This window comes from Euleptes europaea, chromosome 1 (genome assembly GCF_029931775.1).
Source record: "Euleptes europaea isolate rEulEur1 chromosome 1, rEulEur1.hap1, whole genome shotgun sequence".
Lineage (NCBI taxonomy): Eukaryota > Metazoa > Chordata > Lepidosauria > Squamata > Sphaerodactylidae > Euleptes > Euleptes europaea.
Genome location: NC_079312.1, coordinates 89821757 through 89845735, shown reverse-complemented (window position 1 = coordinate 89845735; position 23979 = coordinate 89821757). Strand labels below are relative to the sequence as shown.

The window sequence follows — 23979 nt, the reverse complement described above, 5'->3', positions numbered from 1 at the left end:
GAAGCAGAGGTACCAACTACAGGGTGGGAAATTTCTGGAGATTTGGGAATGGAGCCTGGGGAGGGGCTTCAGTGAGGTATGATGCCAAAGAGGCTATTCTCCAAAGCATCCATTTTCTCCAAGGTAACTGATCTCTGTGGACTGGAGATCAGTTGTAATTCCAGGCCCCACCTGGAGGCTGGCAACCCTAGGAAGTTTAACTAGGTTATAATTAGGTTCATAGCCACAGGTCACAATCTTGGGGGGGGGGATATTTCAATTTCGCCCCCCATTTCTGTAGAATTCATTTTGCAGATGTGTGGTCTAAGGTGAAATGTTTCTCCCAATAGTAACTGAAGGAGTTAGGAGATAGAAAGGGATTTTCTATGGCAACCTCCTGGAAAAGTCCGTCTCCCCTCTGCAAGGCTCCAAACAGATTTTTAAATGACACACATGAAGGCTTCTGTATGCATTACCACAGCTCCATCTGTGCAAAGCAACTCCAGGAGACCAGCTAAGCTTGAACTATAAACTCTTTGCCTTTCATTCTTCAAGACACTGAAAACATAAGCAGCGTAGATACACTGTATGTTAATGGTCTATGAACAACTTCCAGTTGAAATGATATCTGCATGATTTTTTGCAACTAGCATTAGAAGATTTCAAACAGTATCCTCCTCTTCTGAGCATATGAAAACAGCACAGATACCCAGGACACCCAGTGCTTGAATAACAAACAAATAGGATACCTTCTTTTAAAGTTATTACTTCATATTGTCAACATGCTTTTGAAATGAAAACATTCTCACAGCTAGTAGGGTTTCATGTGGGTACAGAGTTGCCTGTTTGCATGCTTTTAAATCCTCCTCCTGGACACACACCTTAACGTGGTGAGGGGGTTTGTGTGTCTCAGCAAAGCTGAGAGCAATACTGTAAGGGGTCTAGACTCTGTCAAGAAGCTAAACTCCTAGCAGCGTCTAGCAAGGCAGAATGGTCACAGCTGAGAAACCAGACTAAGATGCATCCACCCACTTCAGGGATCAACAGCCACATTGGTAGAACAGACAGTTCCATTGGTGATGGGGTGAAGGAATCCTTGAAGGGTAGCTACTGGGCAGAAGCAGTAGTGGAAGGTGACACTGTCTTTCTTAGACAACGGCAGTGCCACTTCAGCTAACCCTGGTTAGAACTGCGCAGAAAAAGGCAATGGTAAACTAATTCTGCCCAACTCTTTGAAAACCTATAACGAGACAATCCAAAACGAAAAAGATATAGTGCTGGAAGATGGAACCTCCAGGTCAGATGGCACTCAATCAGCTACTGGGGAAGAGCTGAGGACAAATAGAACTAGCACTATTCTTAATGAGACGACTGGACGAAAGTCAAAAGGACGTTCGATTGTTGACGTGAATGGATGCAAAAGGAAAGCCCAAAGCTGTTCGGTGCATGTAGTAGGAACATAGAACGTGAGAAGCATGAATCAAAGTAAGCTTGAAATCGTAACATGAGAAATTTAACTTTTAAACATTGAAATCCTGGGAGTGAATGAAATAAAGCAGACTGGATTAGGACATTTTTAGTCAGAAAACTACAGTGTTTTACTCGAGGAATGACAAACACAGAAGACACAGAGTTGCTCTAATAGTGAGGTGAGATGTAGCACAAGCAGTCAGATGCTATAATGCAAAGTCTGACCAAATTATATCAACCAAACTTTATGGAAAGCCTATCAATAGAAGAAGAAGAAGGAGTTGGTTTTTATATGCTGATTTTCTCTACCTTTTAAAGAGAATCAAACCGGCTTACAATCTCCTTCCCTTCCTACCCCCACAATAGACACCTTGTGAGGTAGTGAGGCTGGCAGAGCTCAAAGAGAACTGTGAGTAGCCCAAGGTCACCCAGCTGGCTTCATGTTTAGGATGAGAAAACCAACCCAGTTCACCAGATTAGAGTCTGCAGCTCATGTGGAAGAGTGGGGAATCAAACCCGGTTCTCCAGATTAGAGTCCACCACTCTTAACCACTACACCACGTTGGCTCTTGGATGATAACCATGATACAAGTTTATGTCCCAACTACAGACGCTGATGAGGAAGAAATGGAAAGCTTTTATGCAAGTGTCTGGGATGAAATTGATCACATGCCTAAAGAAGATGTGCTAATAATCATAGGTGTCTTGAATGCAAAAGTAGTAAACAAAGCAGAATAAAATATTGTTGACGCTTTGGTCATATTATAAAACAAGAGTCACTGGAAAAGACAATAATGCTAGGAAAAGTTGAAGTCAGCAAGGAAAGAGGAAGACCCAACATGAGATGGATTGACTCAAAGCCACAGCCCTCAGTTTCCAAGACCTGAGGAAGACTGTTAACGACAGGACATTAATTCATAGGGCCGCCATAAATCAGAGGTGACTTGACACAGCACTTAACACATACATACACATGCTATTAAACGTAAGATCAAGGGGGACCTTAACAGCAAGGTTCTCAAAATACTAGTAAAATTAATGAGTTCACATTGAAGTAATTTTTAGTAGAAATTATGCAGCTGCATAGCAACAACTTTCCCTCATCATTTTGTGAAGATCTAAATCAGGACATTTGTTTCGTTTGTCCGCATTTATGTTACTCAGAATATTACTTACTGGCTTGCCATCCAAACCAAGAGGGCCCTAAAACAGAAGAAGAAAACCGTGTATTACAAAAGGAAATTAGTTTGTAACTCAGTAAATCCTGATTTACCATGAAGTCTTTTCCATATGATCATCTGAGGTGATTCCCAGTTGCATTTTAGATTTTGCATGATAGCCCTGATAATCCCTTCCAATGTCAATAGTACAATATCCCATCTTCAAGTTATAGACAAGGACAGAAACAGACTTGCTGTGGGGGATAGCTTCCTCCACCTTTTAAAAAGCTTTCTTAGAAGAGTGCTTTGGAACAGGAGAGTGGCAGGGAAGATTATAATGTAACATAAAAGCTGTACAACAAAAGCAGTTTTGCAAAATAAACAAACAACTGAATATTCCTCCATAGGGATAGTAAAGCATAGGAGACCTGTGGATGGTTGAACAAAATGAAGTAGACACAGAATGGAGGAGGTTGTGTCACCTGGAGCCAGCGTGGTGTAGTGGTTAAGAACTGTGGTTTGGAGAGGTTTGATTCCCCCCTCCTCCACATGAGCTGCGGATTCTAATCTAGTGAGCTGGGTTTGTTTCCCCACTCCTACACATGAAGCCAGCTGGGTGACCTTGGGCTAGTTACACTCTCTCAGCCTCACCCACCTCACAGGGTGTCTGTTGTGGGGAGGGGGAGGGAATGTGATTGTAAGCCGGTTTGATTCTGCCTTAAATGGCAGAGAAAGTCGGCATATAAAAACCAACTCTTCTTCTTCTTTTACTAATCCAATCACATTAGATATTTGTGACACTTCTGCAAAACCATTTTACACAAGAATAATACAGACTGATGTGCTATTGGGGGAAATGGTGTGTTGTAGTTCTGAATAACGGGGCCATGTCATGTCCTCACAACATAATGAAGCCTTGAAAGATGACCTGTAGGCTGTGCACTTTGAATGAACAAATTCACATTTACTGGGCAAAAATCTGAATATGCAGGAAAACAACCCTAACGTGTTTATATTGGGTCTTAATTATTTAGCAATATTTTGGTTGTTTTCCTAGCACACTCACCCATCCTATTTTAATACTTCTTAAAATAAAATAAAAACTGTCCTACCTTCTTATGCAACAAGTGGGTTCCTACTTTTCATTTGCAGACTGCCCCATATAACATCAACTCATTTTTTTAAAAAAGATTAATAATTAACAGTGGTGAAAAACAGGGTTGCCATATGTCCCAGAAATCTGAATATTAACAGGCATCAAGAAAATGCATATGGCACTCAGGGTTCTCAACCAATCTAGATTTTCAGCCTCCATTTTAAAAGGAAACCTGGAATTCAAAATATACAGAAGAAGCAGGAAAATATGCAGATCACGTAACATATATTACCATAGATCTCTCCTTCCCACACTTTTCTTTGTTTTGGCTAACCTTTAGCCACTCTAACATTTACTTGTGAAAGCTAGAGTGCATTGAGGGGACATTTTTCTGCACAAAGAGATCTTGTAAGGACATACTCAGCAACCTCTAGAAGAAGGATATAGCTGATACCCCCTTACTTCACTGTGAAGGTTGTGGGTGGTGAACAGGTTCTGTTCCCTGTTCTTTGGCACGTTAGGGGATGGTCACTATATTTTCTGTTTCTGCTTCTTAATGTGCGAACTGAAAAAACAGAAGAGGCAATGCCGGCTTCCGACTCATTTGTTAAAAATAAGAAGCAGTTTTAAAAGGAGGAATATGATCATTATATGTTATAATATAGGACAGCAGAGAGAGTTGATTAGTAGCAGGTATTATGGAGCTGGGGTAGGATTAGTTTCAAGGTTGAACGGAAATAGATGGTTTTCATATATATTCTGATGGTGTGATTTTATGATTCATAATGTGTATTTGGCAGGTGGATGATGTGTAAGGAGGAAAGGTGCCCTGGGCAATCTGATTGCAACAGAAGTGATGTGGGCAGTGAGGGACAGATCTAAATAAATAAGAGAGGAGATTAGCTGGGGGGAAAGGGAGGGGGGAATTCCAAAACAACTTGGAGGCTTCTCTCTCTGTGTGTGTAGTGCCTATTGATGCTATTAACTGCGGTGAGAGAAAGAGCGATTTTATATATATATATATTATATATGATTTTATATATATATTTATATTTCCCTCCTGTGGTTAACAGCAATGTAGAGGGACTAAAAGTTAAATGTAGAGGAAAATCGTGAGGGTGAGAAAAGTTACCCCCCTCCCCATGCCACATCCTAGTCCAAATTTGGGGTCCCCATGGCTGCTCTTTAAAAATCAAATATAGTGGGAGACCTGATCATGGATCTGAACAAATAGTTCAGCTCTGCTAAAGTCATTTTTGTGTAGTTTCATACATTTGAATCAGTACAAGTGAAAGCATCCTCGCTCTTTCAATCTCAACTTGCATTTTTTCTACCCAGTACAAAGGAATATTTGATGTTGCTTTACACTGAACCAGGTTTTGATCCATTTAGCTCAGCATTATCTACTCTGACAGGCTTGTGTGCCCTAGCCTAGGGCATCCAAAATCCTTGGGCTGGCCCCGGATTCTGGACACATATTGCCTCTCCTACGCCCTGAACCAGTAATATTTCCTATATCTTCTCCTTTTCCTTTTATTAGAAAAAACATTCAGCCTAAGGAATAGTTCTGAGAAATTCAAAGCTAACTTACTATTGCATGTCTTTTAACTGGTCCCAATAAAGATATTATGCTACTATTGTAGGTTGGATTCTTGCCTATTCTCCTTTTGAAAACTGGAATCGGTTCCTTAGCTCCACCTGTTTTTATCCTCCTATAGCAAACATTACCTTATTATTTACTAATGTTCTGAACTGTTTACCTCTGCCAACACATTGTTGTCTCATACAATGCATACCTAAAGACCTTTTCCACTCTTTCAACGAGAGTGGTCTGTTGCAGCCAAGAGAAAGGTCATGACAGTAGGTTGAAGGAGAGAAGAACTCTACTATTTAGCCTAAGAATCCTGCTTTCCGTGGCATTGTAAAATGGTCAGTCAGGAAGCCTTCCTGCAGCTTCTTCCTTCATATCTTTATTTTCTTGGCTGATACACAGACAAATCCTTCTGAGACACTAATAAATCTGATTTTCATATAAATAATTTGTCACCCAGATTTTTGGGATTTTAATATGGCACCCTGATGCAACAGTAAAGTTAAAAAGGTATTCTATACAAGTGTAAACAAACAAGCACCAACAATGACATGTGATATATTTTAAAAGAGTCTCAAAGGAAGCAGCAGAATTATTGATTGGAAGAAGGAAAAGAGACGATAGCAAATGGCAATGCACTGATATCTAAGTCATCAAGAGAAATAGTAGCAGAAGCAGCAGAAGCACATGCTTGATCAGATCTCTCCTACTGCTTAGAACTCCTTCTAAACGTTGTTGTTGTTTTTTTAAGTGAAAGAATACGAAAAGAGAACAGTGTCCACTTACACAGAGCTACTCAATAAAAGATAATATTCTGAACAGATTAAAAACGAACGAAGTGACTTATTCTCTATAGCAGCTCTGTAACTACAGATAGCTGTTAGGTGATTCGAAAACTAATGTTTGGAAACTTCACTTGATGCTTTTACTGTACACAGTTTGTACTGATCACCCGTTTGCATGACAAAATAACAAGCCAACACAGCCTTCATATAAGATATCGTGAACAGAAACACGATTTGCTGAACAGTATTGTTTCTCAAGTGGCTACTGGAACGTCTTTAATTATAACTAATTTCCACAAAGTACTTTCAGGAATTGTCTGGCATGCACACAACTCTCCTGCATACAGAAAAGCACTCCTTCTCTTGCATGCAGTTAAAATGCATTCTGCATAGTAGTAATAAAGCCACAACCATTTGTGAATATTTACAGGATGAAGACATGAACCTCAAGTATTTTTACAAGCAATGTGTCCTATACATGTTTATTTGAAACAATGTCCAAAAATTCAGTGTTCACTTACTCCTAAGTAAACATGTGTTTGACTGAACTGAAAATATATTCACTGAAAATATATTCATTTAGTGGTCAGCAAGACTTTACAGTGCCAGCAGCAGCTGAAAAACTGATCAGTGGGTGCTGTTTCAGCAGAGCTTCTTTTACCTGGCAAAGATGCCACCCATCAGAATTTTTCTTTGCTCCATCCATACAGCTAGTCGAACAACCAGATATTTGCTCCAACCAGTGAGCAGAATATGAGCCAAACTGGCAGGTTAGCCACCATAACTAGTTGCCATGTGTTTCACACATGTTACATCTGCCTCTAAGTCTCTGTAAATACATTGTGGCAAATTCTGTTTTCATTGGTATTGGTATAAATGTAAAATAACCACCAATGGAATCACTAATTTGAACTACTACTTTAGAAACAAACTGTATAGTTTGGAGTACTTCTGTGAAAAATTTAGGGGAAATTCACTCCTTGGAAGGGTTTGCTATGATGAACAAATGCAGAATACTCAGGAAGCAAACTCTGGCATTACTGTACACATCATATATGAGGTGCGCTGTCGTTGGTGCACCATTATCCAAAAATTGAACAGTCAAAGCATGAAATCTGGACTTTGTATTTTTAACTTCCTGAAAAAAAGAGAAGTACAAGAGAGCTGAGTTAGCTGCAGTGCAGTTTACTACAAAGATCTAGTATCTGCATTTCTGTACCTGGAGAAAGGAGACAGCGCATTGGGAATGGAAACTAGGGGTGTGCTTTGTTTCTACCCCACTAGCAATTCTGGTGTTAAGTAACACAAATGTTAAAGTTTTAAAAAGTTAATTATCAAGTAGTTTAATAATTGCAGTGGTTAGATTCAAAGCCTCATTTTTTGCTGTTCCTCTTTCCCACTGCAGACCCACACATTGCCCCCAGTGCTGTCCCTGAGTAGCCCCAATTTCTCTCTCCATTCTGGTGCAATAGCTATCACCTATTGATAAAAGTAGCAAATATAGGGAAGAATTCTATCTAACACTAGTGTAAGTGTGCTAGATTAAAAGCAACTTCCTTCCTCCTCTCTTCCACTGGGGCTTGCTTGGTCCCCTCAATCATTCTCCTGGAAAAGGAGTCAGAAGAATACAATAATTCTTGTATTATCAAGTTATAGAAGAAGTCTGACAATTTTTTTAGCTTGGTATATGTAACAGCTAAATGTACAAGGCAAATTTCCCTATATGCCTAGATGCCTTTCATTCTGTACATTTGTATATTTTGTCATTATTATTATTATAATTTCATAATTATAGTGGTTCCTGAAGAAGGCCTAAATAGGCCGAAACAGGGTGACAACTGGACCCCTGACAGGCTCTACAAAACTGCTGGTCTATTTCTGCTAATTCCATACAGCAGGCTAACATTCTGTTTACTAACCTTCAGGTACTAGGTGATCTCCTGCTATTACAACTGATCTCCAGCCAATAGAGATCAGTTCACCTGGAGAAAATAGCCGCTTTGGCAATAAGACTCTATGGCATTGAAGTCCCTCCCCTCCCCAAACCCTGCCCTCCTCAGGCTTTGCCCCCAAAACCTCCCGCCTGTGGCAAAGAGGGATCTGGTAACCTGGGGGGGGGGGGAATCACCCCAAATCACCTCCCCTCTTCTATGGGCAGAAGTGCCTTTTGCAAACAGAAAAGGCCAAGATCCAAGCCATAATATTCAATATGAAGGCCTTAGCTTTCATTCCCCCCCCCCACCCGTAACCATTGCTCTGTCTTAGCCCTACTGCCCAATCTCTCTTCACCTAAGGCCAGACGCACAAAGAGACTCATCTCCCCACAACGCAGCACCAACTCTCTTCTACCAAACCCTCATGGCCATCCAAAGATATGTCTCTGGTGTGAACTTTCTGGTCTGTGTGCAATTTTCATGAAATATCACGCACAGAAGAGAAACATCACATAGGACACGGCAACCCTTTAGAACTGTAGTGCTGGCAACAAGAAGAATGAGGTCTGGCTGCTTGGTGGGGGTGGAGACCTCACCGTAGATACTGATCTCCAGAGGTTTCATGACCTGATGTGCAACAAACACATCCAAATGCACATATGCTGCATCAAAGTGCTAATATAAGTGGTTATTCATAGATCTATTTCGCTACATTTCTGTATCACTTAAAATTAAAAAAAAAATACATCTTGGTTTTTAATCAAAGCAGCCCATAACATATTCTTCTATCTAATTAGTACCTGGCATAGAACACTTCCTAAGCCACTGTGTCCATGCTCCTTTATTTAGGATACTTCTGCCTTTCCGCTACTTAAACATACTATTCAAAGAGGCTTATTTTTTAACATCTTGAATCAGAGAGTCAATCAGACTGGATATTCTCTGAACGGTTATTCCACATATTATGGGGCAACAAGTCCAGGTTTGTACACCTGACATGCAGCTGTAGTTTATTTATTCCACCCCCCCCCCACAATACTCTTGACTTCACGTGCGCTCTGAAGGGATCAATTACTCCATTGCAGTTTGCCAGTTCGCTTTATGTGGCATCAACCCTATCAGATATAGGGCCTATTCTTCAAACAGTAAATTATATTGTGCTGAAAGGGAACTTGGTGCATGTACCAGCTCTTGCTTATACATTCAGCAGCATTAAGGGAAGATAATTCCATACTATTTTTAGACTACACAATATGGACGATATATCCAACTCAGCTTCCACTCTCATTCCCTGAAGTTACAAGAATATATTTTCATGCAAAATCAAGGAACCGGGGGCGGGGGGGGGGGAGCATGTTGACATTTAACTGCATGGGAAAGAGAATCTGAGCTATTGGCCCTTAGCAGTGAATATGCATTAGTTAGTACTAACAGACGGACAAACAGATACGCAACACACATACGCAGCATAGTTCTGACTAAACAGTAATTTCTTGTCATTGCACCATTATTCTTGTTCTTAGATGCAATACAGCACTGCTTGCTTCTACACTAAGCTCCTCCTGGACATATGCTTCTTATTAAACACAACATCACACATGCTGCAATGATTATATGACAAATCCCAATTGGTAGCAAAGAAACTATTTTAAGAAATGGGGTGGTTTTGTGAAACAAGAAGGCTCTGCGTAGCAGTGTGTAAATAAGGCCTTGACCACAATTCGCTTCAGTTTGTGTTTCAACATGGTAATTACTATTGACACAAATTCCATGACAGATTTTTAAAAAAATATTTTTTGTTTACAACTTACATTATAATAGCAAAATGACAATTACAGTTGTGCTAGTCTGTATTATAATACCTGACAAAATTTTCATACTGATCAATGACCATCACTGGAAAGCAGGATGAACTAGTCATAATTTAATCTCAAATGGGTCAGATACAGTCACATTCATGTTTTTTTTCTAGCAGAACTTGCAGCACAGCTAGGGTTGCCAACCTCCAGGTACTAGCTGGAGATCTCCTGCTATTACAACTGATCTGCAGCTGATAGAGATCAGTTCACCTAGAGAAAACGTCCGCTTTGGCAATCTGACTCTATGGTATTGAAGTCCTTCCCCTCCGAAAACCCCGCAATCCTCAGGCTCCTCCCAAAAAACGTCCCGCCAGTGGCGAACAGGGACCTGGCAACCCTAAGCACAGCAAAGGAGCAGTCCATGCCTGCAATAGCACCAATGAATTTCTTCCACATAATATATTAGGTCTGAACCTGAACATGCTCATGATCACTTGGAGAAATTATTTTGCCAATCACTAATACGTGTATATACTAGTGCAAGGCATTTCACTGATTCCCGTGATCCTCATTCTGAAGCCACCACATCCATGTGAATTATTAAAACCCTGTGTACTAGCAAGCATGTGTACTTATGGTTCGCACAATTCCTTTATATGATTGCACCCAAGACTGAGGACAAGTGTCATCAAGCCTGATACAAATGCACAGTGGAAATTCAGCAGTGTTGTCACACATGGGAACTAGCCCTATTCAGATTTGGAAACTTAAACCAACCATTAGTTATGCATAAAAGAAGTAACACCAGTATACTGTGCTGCTCTTCGGTACAATCCAATGTAGAAAAGAAATGATCAAATTATTGAAGTTATCAAATATTATTATATTATGCTTACACATTCATGTCTGTATGTAAAATATTGAAAATCACATACCGGTACATTGTTCAGGCATCACAATATTAAGCAGTGGTTACAAAAGATGTTTTAAATATAGACACTGCGATTACACAAAATAATAATATAACTGGCGTCGAAATGTCAAAACAGTACGATAGCACCCTTCTCAAGTATGTTATTAGTCTTATCAAGAAAGCAACAGAGTGGTAAGCTGCAGTATTGCAGTCCAAAGCTCTGCTCACGACCTGAGTTCGATCCTGACGGAAGTCGGTTTCAGGTAGCTGTCTCAAGGTTGACTCAGCCTTCCAACTTTCCGGGGTCGGTAAAAGGAGTACCCAGCTTGCTGGGGGTAAAGGGAAGATGACTGGGGAAGGCACTGGCAAACCACCCCTTAAACATATAGTCTGCCTAGAAAATGTCGGGATGTGACATCACCCCATGGGTCAGGAATGACCCTGTGCTTGCACAGGGGACCTTTACAAAATTTAAAAAGATGAGTTTATCGTATGAACTGCAAGCACAGCACTTTCCCACTTCATCTGCATCTCCAAGTGCTCTCTAAAAACATGCTCTGGAGGGTCAGAGGACCCATGGGACCTGGTGCAGAAGCATGCAGCTCCAGGGAGTAATTTGCTCACAAAAAGGGCACTTTCAGATCTAAGCCATTATTCTGTCAAGATGCAACAGGGAGCTGACGGCTGTCTTTTACCTTTGCTCTGGGCAACACACACACACGCACACACTTAAAGATCAATTTTGTAATTTTCTTTTACAGAGTTTGGCGTGTTTCTTTACAGGTTGTGACTATAAGAATTTTGCATATTTCATTTTGATGAGGTATTTCCTGGAGAAGTAGTTATCTGAGGTCTGTGGAGACAACTTTCTGACTCATGACTGTTGGCATAAAAGAAAAAGAGAATAAAAGAGAAACCAAAACAAGTGGTAACATTTGCTTGTGGGACCTCCACTACCTCGGAGAGGCATGCATTTTGGATATTTAAATTATGGGAATTATCATTCCAAAATAACAGCACAAACAAGATGTATTAACGGGAGGAAAGATACACCACAGATAGAGTTGCCAGTTATGGGCTGGGAAATACCTGGACATTTTGGGAATGGAGCCTGGGGAGGGCAGGGTTTGGGGAGGGACCTCAGCAGGGTGCAGTGCCATAGAGTCCACCCTCCAAAGCAGCCATTGTGGAATTCCCTGCCCCAGGATGTAGTGATGGCTGCCAACTTGGAAGGATTTAACAGGGGGGTGGACATGTTCATGGAGGATACGGCTATCCATGGCTACTAGTCAAAATGAATACTAGTCATGATGCATACCTATTATCTCCAGGATCAGAGGAGCATGCCTATTATATTAGGTACTTTGTAATGCAGGCAGGATAATGCTGCTGCAGTCGTCTTGTCTGTGGGGTTCCTAGAGGCACCTGGTTGGCCACTGTGTGAACAGACTGCTGGACTTGATGGGCCTGGGTCTGATCCAGCATGGCCTTTCTTATGTTCTTATGTTTTCCAGGGGAACTGATCTTGGTTGTCTAGAAATCTATTGTAACAGTGGGAGATCTCCAGGTGCCACCTGGAGGTTGGCAACCCTAACCATGCATCTTATATTGTTCTGTGATCTGAAGATATTGTGATGAGGTTTGACAGAAAGAGAAGTACTATTCTGAACATACTGTAAACTTGGAGCTGCCTATTCTCAGAGGAAGGCTTGTTAGCCATGTGGCCTGGTCAATGAATCATATCGAAAGTAGGTGCTCCGAGGCTACATTTTTAGCCAACATGAAGATCCAAAACAATCTTTTGGCTCAGGCAACAGAGAGTTGGTTGGGAGCATCCTTTTTGACAGCCAGTGTGCTTGCTGAGCCAAAGCTATCCTCCTTGTTTTCCATTTAAGGCCCTTCTGCATACTTTATTGCACAATAAATATGTGTATGCTTTTCATTTGTTGCTCACAGACCTTACTCCTTCCATCAACATTGTGCTTCTGTTGCAAGGGTATTGTATTTTCAGAGTGCGCAACATGGACCACTTTGCATCTGTGAAAATGCTATCTACTCCCAGAAGTTACCACATTGAACACATGAAGCTGCCTTACACTGAATCTTGGTCCATCAAAGTCAGTATTGTCTACTCAGACCGGCAGTGGCTCTCCAGGGTCTCAGGCAGAGGTCTTTCACATCACCTACTTGCCTGGTCACTTTAACTAGAGATGCCGGGGATTGAACCTGGGACCTTCTGCTTGCGGAGCAGATGCTCGACCACTGAGCCACCGCCCCTCCACATTCTGACTTAGGGTTGCCTGCCAGCTCTGGGTTGGGAGATACCTGGAGAGTTTAGGGTGTAGCCTGCAAAGGACAGCGTTTGTGGAGGGGAGGGATCTCAGTGGGGTATAATGCCATAAACTCCACCTTCCTAGGCAGCCATTTGTTCCAGGGGAACTATTCTCTGTAAACTGGAAGCCAGCTGTAATTCTTGGAGATCTCCAGCCACCACCTGGAGGTTAGAAACCCTACTTATTACAATAGTTGTGTGGGAACATCATTGTGCAAGTATCTCAAGCAAGCCAAGGAAAATATTTTTGATGACATGCTTAATGGGGATATTTCCAGAGGGTTAGTCATGTTAGTCTGTCTCGGCAAAAATAAACAGGAGGCAAAACAACTGTGTTTGTCTTTAAGGTGCTCCAAGACTCCTCTTTATTTTTACTAGTGAGAAGAAGTGACTGATTCGGCCCACATAACCTTTTACATCTTTAAAAAAGGTTTTTGCAACTACGTGCTCGCTTATTTTTCAGGTCCAGCAGTGAAAGCTAGGGTAGCCATTTTTAAGTATGAACAGCAGCACAACTATCTCTTTTGTGTAAATCCTCCACAGCAATGACTTGTATTTTGCCAACATGTTGTTCCTAGTAACCTGGTTTAAAAGGAACCCCCTGAACTCCTCAGTTCCCTGCTGCTCTAAGTTTTCCTACTTGCTTCATTTCTGTCATTTATAGGTGCCTAATAATAGTAGACTCAAGTGTTTGGCAACAGATAGGTTGTTTTCTGTGTCAGGGTTTGGCAAAATGTACCGCATGTTGGCAGAAATATATAAATATTTCATTCCCCGCCCCCTTCTGACTCTAGCATAGGGAAAATTGTTTGACTTGCAGAGAGAGAGAGAGAGAGAGAGAGAGAGAGAGAGAGAGAGAGAGAGAGAGAGAGAGAGTGTGTGTGTGTGTGTGTGTGTGGGATGGGTATATGACAAACATTTTCAGCCTTCATTTGGCACTTGGAAAGGCATGGGGGAGGCAGACAAAATCACCTGGTTTGGCCATGTCATGGGCCCTCACTGCATTTTTAAATGGCCAAATTCATCTCTAAAATGGCATTGGAGCCCATACGACTGACCTGTGGATGCCACAACATCTAGTTGGGCCTTGTAACACAGAAAAATCACTCAATAAAAGGACCTTCTTTAACATCTGGTGTCTTTAAGACTCGTTTATGAAGGCATATGAATATGAAATGTGGGGATGAAATATAGGGGAGAGAAGCTGGAAGGGTGACAGAGTGATAGCAGGGGGATGAGCCGGATCCCCCCCCCCATCTTATTCCATCTATTTAAAAAATCACAGGCTTCAAGCATAAAATAAAGCTGGGCATTATTTAGCAACTGATTAAAATTTTGGAGGTTTAGACGAGTATTAGTATTTTTTGACGTTAATATTTAGAGAACTTTTACTAGAGATTGCCACTGTGTTTGTACTAGTCCCCTCAAGCGGCAAACTTTTAAATTAGTTTTAAAGAGTTTAGTGACTATGTTTTGTAGAAGGGTAGGATTTTTAAATAAGGACTTTAGGGTTTTAAGGAGTAGTAGTTACGGTTTACTTGGAGAGTGATTTTTTAGCTCCCATCCGAGTGGCAGGCGAACCCTTTAGGGCTTCAGCCTGACTGGGGGATTGTTGGGGAAGAGTTGTAGCGATAGCTGTCATAATGTGAGCTCTTGACCCAAAGAACCAGAAATCACCACAAAAACATTTAAAATCCAAGAAGATAGCTTTTACTGGTCAAATAGGCAATACAGTGCATTGAAGATAAAATAACAGCTATGAGTGTCTTGCTAGCTAGTTGGCAATATAAAGCTTAAAAACGGCAGAAAATTACAAAGCATAAACAGAGCACACTTTCCCAGGAGTAGCGTTCCCAGGCTTTGGTATGTAAAGCCGTCCTTAAAGTCTAAACGGTTCAGCAAAAAAACAAAGGCAACATCAAAACTGAAATAACAGCCTGACAGTTTAGGTGAAACTCCATAGAAATCACAAGTTTTTAATACAGACCTTATAAAATTATTGTCTGTGCAATATTGGCTTGGTCTTTTGTAAATTTCCTTGACATGAAGAGAAGATTAAATGAATCAGAATAACAAAAAGAAAGCATTTATTTATTTAGAGAGCAAAATAAAGCTAAGTATCTGTTACTGGTTTCAGTGGGAGTTATTTAAGTACATGCTTCCCTCTCCAATTGAAACTTCTGGGACTGAAAGTGCTTAAGTGGTGAACTGTGCCTTGTATCTGTATCATATTTCTTGAGTTAAAACTGTTTAATATTTTTGTTTGACATTTGCCAGAACCTAAATTACTACTTGGCTTATCACTCTCTTTTGACACATTATCCCCTTCCCTCTCTTCAGCTCCGGGAAGAATGGAGGTTTCTTCAAATGTTACAAGGAACACAATTTGGGTCTGGTGTTCCCTAGCCTGTGTCCTGTGTTAACAGTCACATGTGATTCACAGATTTCTCTCAATTCCTTTGTGTGTGGTGCCCCGTTTAGATTGCAAAATGGGGAACTCATGATGAAGACGCTTCAGTCCCACCCCCATTTTTCTGACCCAAACCAATACAGAGGAATGCTGTGTGGCCAGAATACATAGTTTTCTCCAACAAGCTTAATATAGTGAACCCCTGAAGACCACTGAAAATCAGAAAAATGGCACAGGCTGAAATCTCCTTCTTCAGATGCACCATAGTCACAATGCAAGTCGGGCAGTAGATGCACAGGAATTGAAGAAAAGTTGCAAGCTTCAACCCATGTGTGACTGTTATGCATGACACATAGGGTTGCCAGGTTCCCTCTTGGCCACCGATGGGAGGTTTTTGGGGTGGAGCCTGAGGAGGGTGGGGTTTGGGGAGGGGAGGGACTTCAATGCCATAGAGTCCAATTGCCAAAGCGGCCATTTTTTCCAGGTGAACTGATTTCTATCGGCTGGAGATCAGTTGTAACAGCAGGAGATCTCCAGCTAGTACCTGGAGGTTGGCAACCCTAGTGACACATGGTGGGGACCATGGACCCATTCTGTAATGTGTGAAGAGACATCATATGCCTGGTTTTGTGTTGATGTTCAGACATTCTTTTATAACAAAAGTGAACGTCTGGAATCCGTTCAAGGGAAGGATTGTGTGCTTTGTGTTCTCACTGGCTCCAAGTGTTAGGGAGCAGCTACAACACGGGACAGGGAGGGTATGTGTGTGTGTGGAGAAGCTGATGAAGCAAAAGGGAGGTGAGTGACCAAGAGAAATTGGATGGGGCAGCATGGAACAGAGGGCTAAGGGAAGGATGGAATGGATGGTGGTGAAATCCATTGGTTCAGGAGAATATTTCCATGTAAGAAAGTACATATACATCCAATAAATGTAGAGCAAGTTCAGGGGGAATGCCTTTTTTTTATTAAGTTAATGGTGTTACTTGGAGATATTTCGCCATCATTTTTTACCATATGTACAATAAGAAGCCACAGTAATGGATTGTCTTTCAGCTCAAGCAGCTGGCTCCTACTATTGTACTTATGGAATGTGCCCTAACTGTTCTCTAGCTGCTATGCTTTATATCGCTGTAACTAATAGAGGAATTATAGGTACACAAAACACATGATCCTTCCCTTAAAAGGATTCCAGACGTTCACTTTTGTTATAAAAGAATGTTTGAACATCAACACAAAACCATATAGAAGAATCCTAGAGTACCCTGTGGTTGTTTGCTGTTGCCAACCACTTAAACGTCTCCTGTGAAAGAAATAAAATTCTGATATTCTCCTCTCAAGAACAGGCATACCAATCACTAGGGGCTGCTCTGCATGTTAGCCATGAGTCATTCTGATACCAGTACACATTGCGAGAAGGAGCAACCAGCTGAGAGCTCCCTGAGCTGCAGTTGTATCAAGCCCATGTTATGAAGCACTATATTTTATGTTTTTAGCATCTACGATCCAGGCACATACTAAATACATAATGGATGAAGCATCTAGCAGGAGAAACCAGAGATGGTCCCTGAAGGAGTTCTACCTGTCTCAGGCACTTCTTTAAAATTTTGAGAGGCCAGCAGGCTGAATATTCATTTGCGGCTTCTTCCCTTCTCATTGTACTCTGTGTGAATGTCATGGTTTTTTTCTCAGTAGAATATACATGTTTTCAAAATCCACCTATACATGACAATATGTTAAGATGTTAGTTAAAAAACAAAGAAAGAAACGCTGTTGGCTGCACTTGCAAAGCACAGTACTCTTTCTGCAAACAGGGTCCTCCTATTATTCAGTATTTTTAAAAATCTCCAAAGTCTGTCATGATCTGGAGATGTAATGTGTTTTGAAGTTCACCAGGGGTTTCCTTGGGACCCTGACAGCCATTTGCTTTCCCAGGGAAGAGGCCATAAAATGCACCAAGAGATCAGTGACAGTGGAGATGGTTTCCTGCAAAGAGAAAACCATTTGCTCTACCTCCCAGGAAGAGCAGGATGGATAGCTGTTGTAAAATATGTCTGGGTATTGGGTTGTGTGGAATGTGTACCCTTGGATGACTGGGAGATAGGCTGTCACCATCCACCTGGGATAGGTTTCTCTTTGCCACTGGTGGGAGGTTTTTGGGGCGGATCCTGAGGAGGGCAGGGTTTGGGGAAAGACTTCAGTGCCATAGAATCCAACAGCCAAAGCGGCCATTTTCTCCAGGTGAACTGATCTCTATCAGCTGGAGATCAGTTGTAATAGCAGGAGATCTCCAGCTAGTACCTGGAGGTTGCCAAATGTGCTACTTTTTGTACCAAATGACCCATGGTGCTATAGGACAACCAAGTCCTGTGTAGATAGGCCTGTCTGAATGCTCTTGAGGGCATTATCTTACATTGTTACGATGGAGTGATTAGCACACATGTGTTGACAATTCATCAACTTTTCAGGCTGTCAAACTTTGACTGACTGTTAAGGGCTCCCTTAGGAGCAGCTTACTGTGGTATTGCTGCTGATATTTGTGTGCTTTCAAATAGATTAGGTACCCATGTATATTCTTACATGTGGGTTGTGGGGGGGGGGAGGTGTAACAAGTGGCTAGTATTTAGGGGCAAGGCTTTACAGAGGATTTGTCCTTTGTAACAGTTTCTTTATTTCTTGCAGATTGGGCCAGCTGTGTTCCTGGCAGACTTACTAGGTTTTACACAGGCTTTCCTGTGCTTAGTAATCTACACAAAGCAAAATTCCTGATAGATCATTTCAAATTAAAAAAAATGGTTGCAGTTGACAGCTAAAAGCTGTTATCAATCTGATTAATTCTTTTTTACTGTGCAAAGCACTTACATTGAGAAATCTGGATCAAATTCCCTTTCCTGTGTTAGGTTCCTTCCCCTGCTCTGTGAGCTACCACCCACCAACATGAAAAACTGCAAAAAGGTGTTGGTAAAACATCCCTACTTCCTTGCTGAGGAAGACCCTAAGTGAATGTGTGCACATGAATTCCTGAAAGGCCATACATACAGTGAAGAGTTTATTTTTAACAAATAAGTGCATTTTAATAGGTTTTAGTTGGCATATTTTTTTAAAAAAAATCTTACAACAGAAGCCATCTTTGAAACTAGAAACCTTTTTTCAAAAAACGAAATGTCAAAAGAATTATGCCCCCCCCCCATTTTATCATCACAAGGACCCTCTCAGGTAGGGTAAGCCAAGAGGAGATTTGCCCAGTGTCACTTAGTAAGATGCATGAATAAATATGGATTTGAATCCAAGTCTCCATCGTTTCATGTCACAGGCTCTGTCCTGACACTCACATTTAATATGTGCATCCCCAAGTGTCTGAAAAACAAACTCGTACCAACTTTAAGAAATCTATCTAAATTACTCATTATCGAGTTTCAGGTGTTTTGGAGAAATAAGGTTATTAATTTAAATATATTTAGCGAGTTACTACAGTCTTCCTTGAATCCACTAGAGCAATTCTGCAGACAGAAGGATTTCCACCTGTGGAGCACAATCTTCTCACATCCACCTTCTTAATGCAATCCAAAATTCCATTCTGGAATTCCACAACCAAAAATTCTCCTATTTGCAGAAGCATTCCAGTGGATCCAAGCCAATGAACCAGATTGCAACCTTTCAGAAGTTTAGCCCTTTCCAGTTAGTATTTTAATAGTTTAGAAATAATTAATATCCACTGATTCGTTTAAAGAAACAAGGGTTCTCTAATAAAGAGTCAATACCTAAGAAAAAACAAAAAATACTGACTATAAAGTTCTGGGTACAGGAATACAACTATCAATCATCAAATAAAACTGTGATTATACCAGGTGGGGATGTTCGTTCTCTAGTGCACTCACAGATAACCAACAGCTATAAGAACACTGCTTTGGGTGGATGATAGTATAATAGGAGCAATGGCAGTGGTTACCTCTCTAGCATCCTCATTAGTCAAGTGCCAGTCTTGGACATGTGGCAGGATAATTGATTGGATGAAATTTTTAGGGAGATTCATTGCACAATAAGTGCTTTCATGTGGGTTCTACATTGTTGGGGGAAAGCTTCATTATTCCCTTTTTCAAAAACAGGGAACAGATGTGTCATCATACATTCGACCAACCTCTCCAAAAAACCCTAACCCAAAATAAATAAATAGCTGCTTACATTGTAGGGCATTGTAACAGAGAAGGGGAGCCTTTCTTGTGGTCCTACGTTTTCCCTAGGAAAAAACTCTTCAGATCATTAAATGCAAAAAAGCAAAGCAAAACAAATGAAATTCCAAACCCGCACTTCTTTGAAAATATGGAGCATTTCATAAGCATGAGGGAGGGAATGGCAAATGTGTCCCATGTTATCAGTGATTGTCATGGGCAAATGCACAAATGAAGGAAGAATATAGAATTTTCCCATTTGAAATCCATATAGACTTCATATGTAAGGAGAAAAAAGGTTTTTCAGAAGCCTGACTCTCAAAGGAAATGACTCAGCTTAAATGTTTTTAGTCAAGGAGCAGCAGCTCCATCCTTGACTGATTGCCCTCTTAGAAAGGCGCTTGTTTCTGAGGATATTCAGAGCGACCTTGAAGCCAGGGAGGAAGGTTCCAGGATGTTCTCCACTGAAACGCAGGAAGCATCAAGGTGTTTCTGACTTTTGCTCTGTACTCTGATAACATTTGCTGACTGTGAGCAATGATGTAATAAAATGTCACAATGTGATTTTATGTGAAGTTTTAAGTCCTTTTAAAGTCTTCCAGAGATAAGACAGGAGTCAAATTAACCGTATTCTTAACAAGAAGAGAATGCTGGGAAAAGTTAAATTTTAAGAAATATCATAAAGCCATAAACTGACTGTTTAGTACATGGACAGGACAGCAAATGACCTAACAGGTAATCCTTACAAGGTGAGAGCAACAACATTGCTGCTCCAAGTTCCAAAAGTGCTGATGCACTGGAACAATCTCAAGATTAGATCCAACCAAATACTGTCAAGGGTAGGAAAAGATACTGATCTTGGAAGGTATATAAGGAGGAACTTCCTAGCGAGGAGTTAGAGTACCTAACAAGTTGATACCGGTTAACTTGAATGGATCTCTCCATCCCTTACCTGGGATGTAAAGACTTTGAACCTTGATTCTTGCGTGGATTGAGGCTCTCAGACTTTCCATATGGGTTAAGACTTTTTTGCCTAAAGAGGTCTCTCTAAGTGTTCAGTCCTTGTGTGGACTGAATACTCACAGATTTCTCCAACATTTAGAAGTCTTCCTGTGAGACTGGAGAACTCCCTAAAAGGGGGATTCTTTTCAAGATAGCCAGCCCTTGCTAGGACTGGATATCTGAACTAAATGCCTGCTGACTTCTCCATCTTATAAATAAGATGGAGACTCTTAGAATCCATCAACCTTTGTCTGGAGTCTAAGAGTTTAGATCTTTCCATATTTAAATATGGAAACAGTGAGATCTCACTGATTCTAGCAAGGATTAATGAGTTCTCACTAAAATCTATCTAGCCTTGTATAGGCCTCCCAGTCCTGACAGATATGGAGATTGTAAAACCTACAGCTCCCTTTACACAGGTCTCTTCAACCCTTCAAAGAGTTGAAGAGACCAGGAGCTTATTCTCTGAGCTTGCGTCAGACATTTCTCTAGCTAACAGAGAGAATTCTGAACATTCTCTGAGCAAGAGTCAGGGGTTTCTCTAGCTGACAGGGAGACCTCTGCACTCAGTTCTTACACAGAACTCTGACATTCACATGGCTTTAAGCTTTGCATTGCTTTCTAGTCCTGACACAGCTAAAGATGGCATGCACATACATATAGATCTCCCTGATCTTAACATAGATCAGAGGCCTTTCATAGGCTAAAACACTTAGAGATTTCTCTAGGGTTTCATGAACTTAGTCCTGGCAACGACTGAAAATATGCTTTAAGGGCTCATGACTTCAGCTCTGACATGAACTCATGGAACCAGAGATTTCTCTAACCTTTGCATACACCAAAGACATTTAAATACTAAAATAACACATAGAGGACCAAACAGGTTTAAATATCCTTAACATGAATTAGGAACTTTTCAGATCTCTCTAAGCCCTGCTATGCTGGGGAGGTTCACAAATGACATGACTAGGTGAAGTATGTCTTATGTTTTATGATGTTCTAGATACTTTGAATTAAGACGCTTTTAACTAAATCAGATCTTATTCATTGCACTAACCATTTTTTACAAGATTTCTGTAACTGCTTTATTTCCTGAAGGAAATATTATTACTGGTTTAAGGTATAGAGGTATAGAGATTGCTTAAGATTTCTTGCGTATATAAACATGTTTAAGACTCACAATGTCTGAACTTTGCAACTTGTTTAAGAATTTTGTAACCATTTACATGCATATATAATATGTAAAATAAACTGTATATACATTTACATCCTTTTCATAATTTATTGGAGCACTTCAAGAGAAAACTTACTTCGGTAAGAAGCATTGAGTCCTGCTTAGTAGGTGTCTAACTGAATAAGATAACATACTTCTTCTCAGGAAGGGGTCCATTCTAAGAGCATAGGCACTGAAAAGCATTGACCCAGGATGTTGAACGTATTTGTTATGAGGGCTGGATATGACATAAATGTCACTTGGTCGGTCCAGGCCATGCCTCGCCAGCCCAGATTGGGAGTGGGGTGGTGGGGGTGGTGGCTGGTGAGCCTACAGTGGGCTCACCAGCCTAAATTGAGAGTAGAGAGGTGGCTGTCTTAGCTGGCTTGCAGGCCAGATAAGAGCTCTCAAGGGGCCGATCCAGCCCACGGGCTGTATGTTTGACACCCCTGATCTAGACACTATCTACTGTGCCAGGTGTAAAAACATCCATTGTACAGATAAAAATCTGATGGAAACTGAAGGTCTATTTGAAAGAAGAAATGGATTTAAGCAATACTCTCAAATCCTCCTGATGCAAGTGCTGACAAAACAGCAACAGAGGTGTCCCCTTGATGGAAGATGTCTTTATCCCCTGGAAACAAAAGGGATGCCTTCATCAGCCACAAGCAGAGTTACTTGCATTACAGTGACTTGCTTCTGTGATTGTTTTCTCAATGCAGCTTACCGGCTTCTTCTTGTGGCGTGCGTGACAAGCATGAAGAAAACTTGTTCAAAACCAAAATTACAAACTAGAATAACCAAAACCGTACCACCCATGTGGGGCAATAAAAAGTTGGTAATACATCAAGGAAATCTCATAAACAATAGGAGTCAACTTTCTTTTTCTGTCACATATTTTCCATCATTTTCTAGCAGTGCCTCCTGTCAATAAAGAAGTTTGCGCTACATGTATTCCATTTATTTGTTTAGCCTCTTGACACTTCTTTTCCATTCTGTGACACATCATTTCTTGACACCTATTAGTTATCATGAAGGGATGATGTTGACAAGAAAACAAAACTGCCCTCACTTTAAGACAACCCCTTTAAAAATGTTATCTACACACACACAAACTGGATATAACTGTAACTTGTATGAAAATGTATGACAAGCGCCTCTTGTTTGATATTGGGGGGGGGGACTTGCACTGGAATAAATACTGTATGATTTCTAGTGGAGGACAAACAATAGAAGTACTTACTAAGTACCAATATGAGATACTTGCCAGCCAAGCAACCAGCCAGCCAATCGACATGTGAGTCAATTGAGAGAGCATCCCTCTCAACGCCAGGTCTGCCTCTAGTCCTTTGTATGACATTTCAGTAGCATCCAAACTGCTAAAGTGCGCGATCAGAAACTGATGAGAAGGTATCAGGCACCCCAGGGACTCTATTTCCCAGCATGCAACTCACAGGATACAAACACAAACATCCAAAGCACCAAGGAAGGTGGGAAAAGACGGGAAGGCAGGAAGAGGTTTTCTGCCTCTTCACCCGTTTATTGGCCAGCAGCCTCCTGCAGCAGAGCAGATCAGCAGCAACAAGGAAAGTGGAGTTGAGAGTAGTTGCGGAGACGGTGTGAGATAGTTGACATGTTTAGAATATCTGGGGCTGAGGGCTCATAGGGAAGAATTGCAGAATGCTTAGAAATATGGATGCCAGCCTCCAGGTTAGATCTGGGGATCTCCTGGAATAACAGCTCATCTCCTGACTACAGAGATCAGTTCCTTTGAAGAAAATGGATGCTTTGGAGGGTGGGCTCTATGGCACTGTAACCAACTGAGTTCCCTGTCCTTCCCGGGCTCTATCCCCAAATCTCCAGGAGTTTCTAAGCCTGGATCTTGTAAGCCTACCCCCCATCTGCCACCAGTGGCCAGGGGGACTTGGCAACCCTACTTAGAAAACAAGAAAATTTCCTCTACGTTTCTCCACAGTTGTTGGTGATTATTAGGCTCTTGACAGTTCAACCTTGGGGAGCGAGTACCACCACTATTTTTTTCTCTTTCAGTGTTGGGAGAGCTTTCCTTCCTGACTTGCCTGTGCCCCTCTCAAAACTAAAATAAAGAGCCTTCTGAATTAACACCAAAG

At 41.1% G+C, this 23979-nt stretch overlaps 1 protein-coding gene across 1 annotated transcript in view; it reads right to left on the bottom strand.

The window, feature by feature from the left end:
* LOC130475803 (collagen alpha-1(XXIII) chain-like) overlaps positions 1 to 23979 on the bottom strand; it is a 428306-nt gene that overhangs the window by 57963 nt on the left and 346364 nt on the right. Inside the window, 1 exon segment of the mRNA XM_056847672.1 lies at positions 2626 to 2652. Coding sequence (XP_056703650.1) covers positions 2626 to 2652 — 27 coding nt within the window.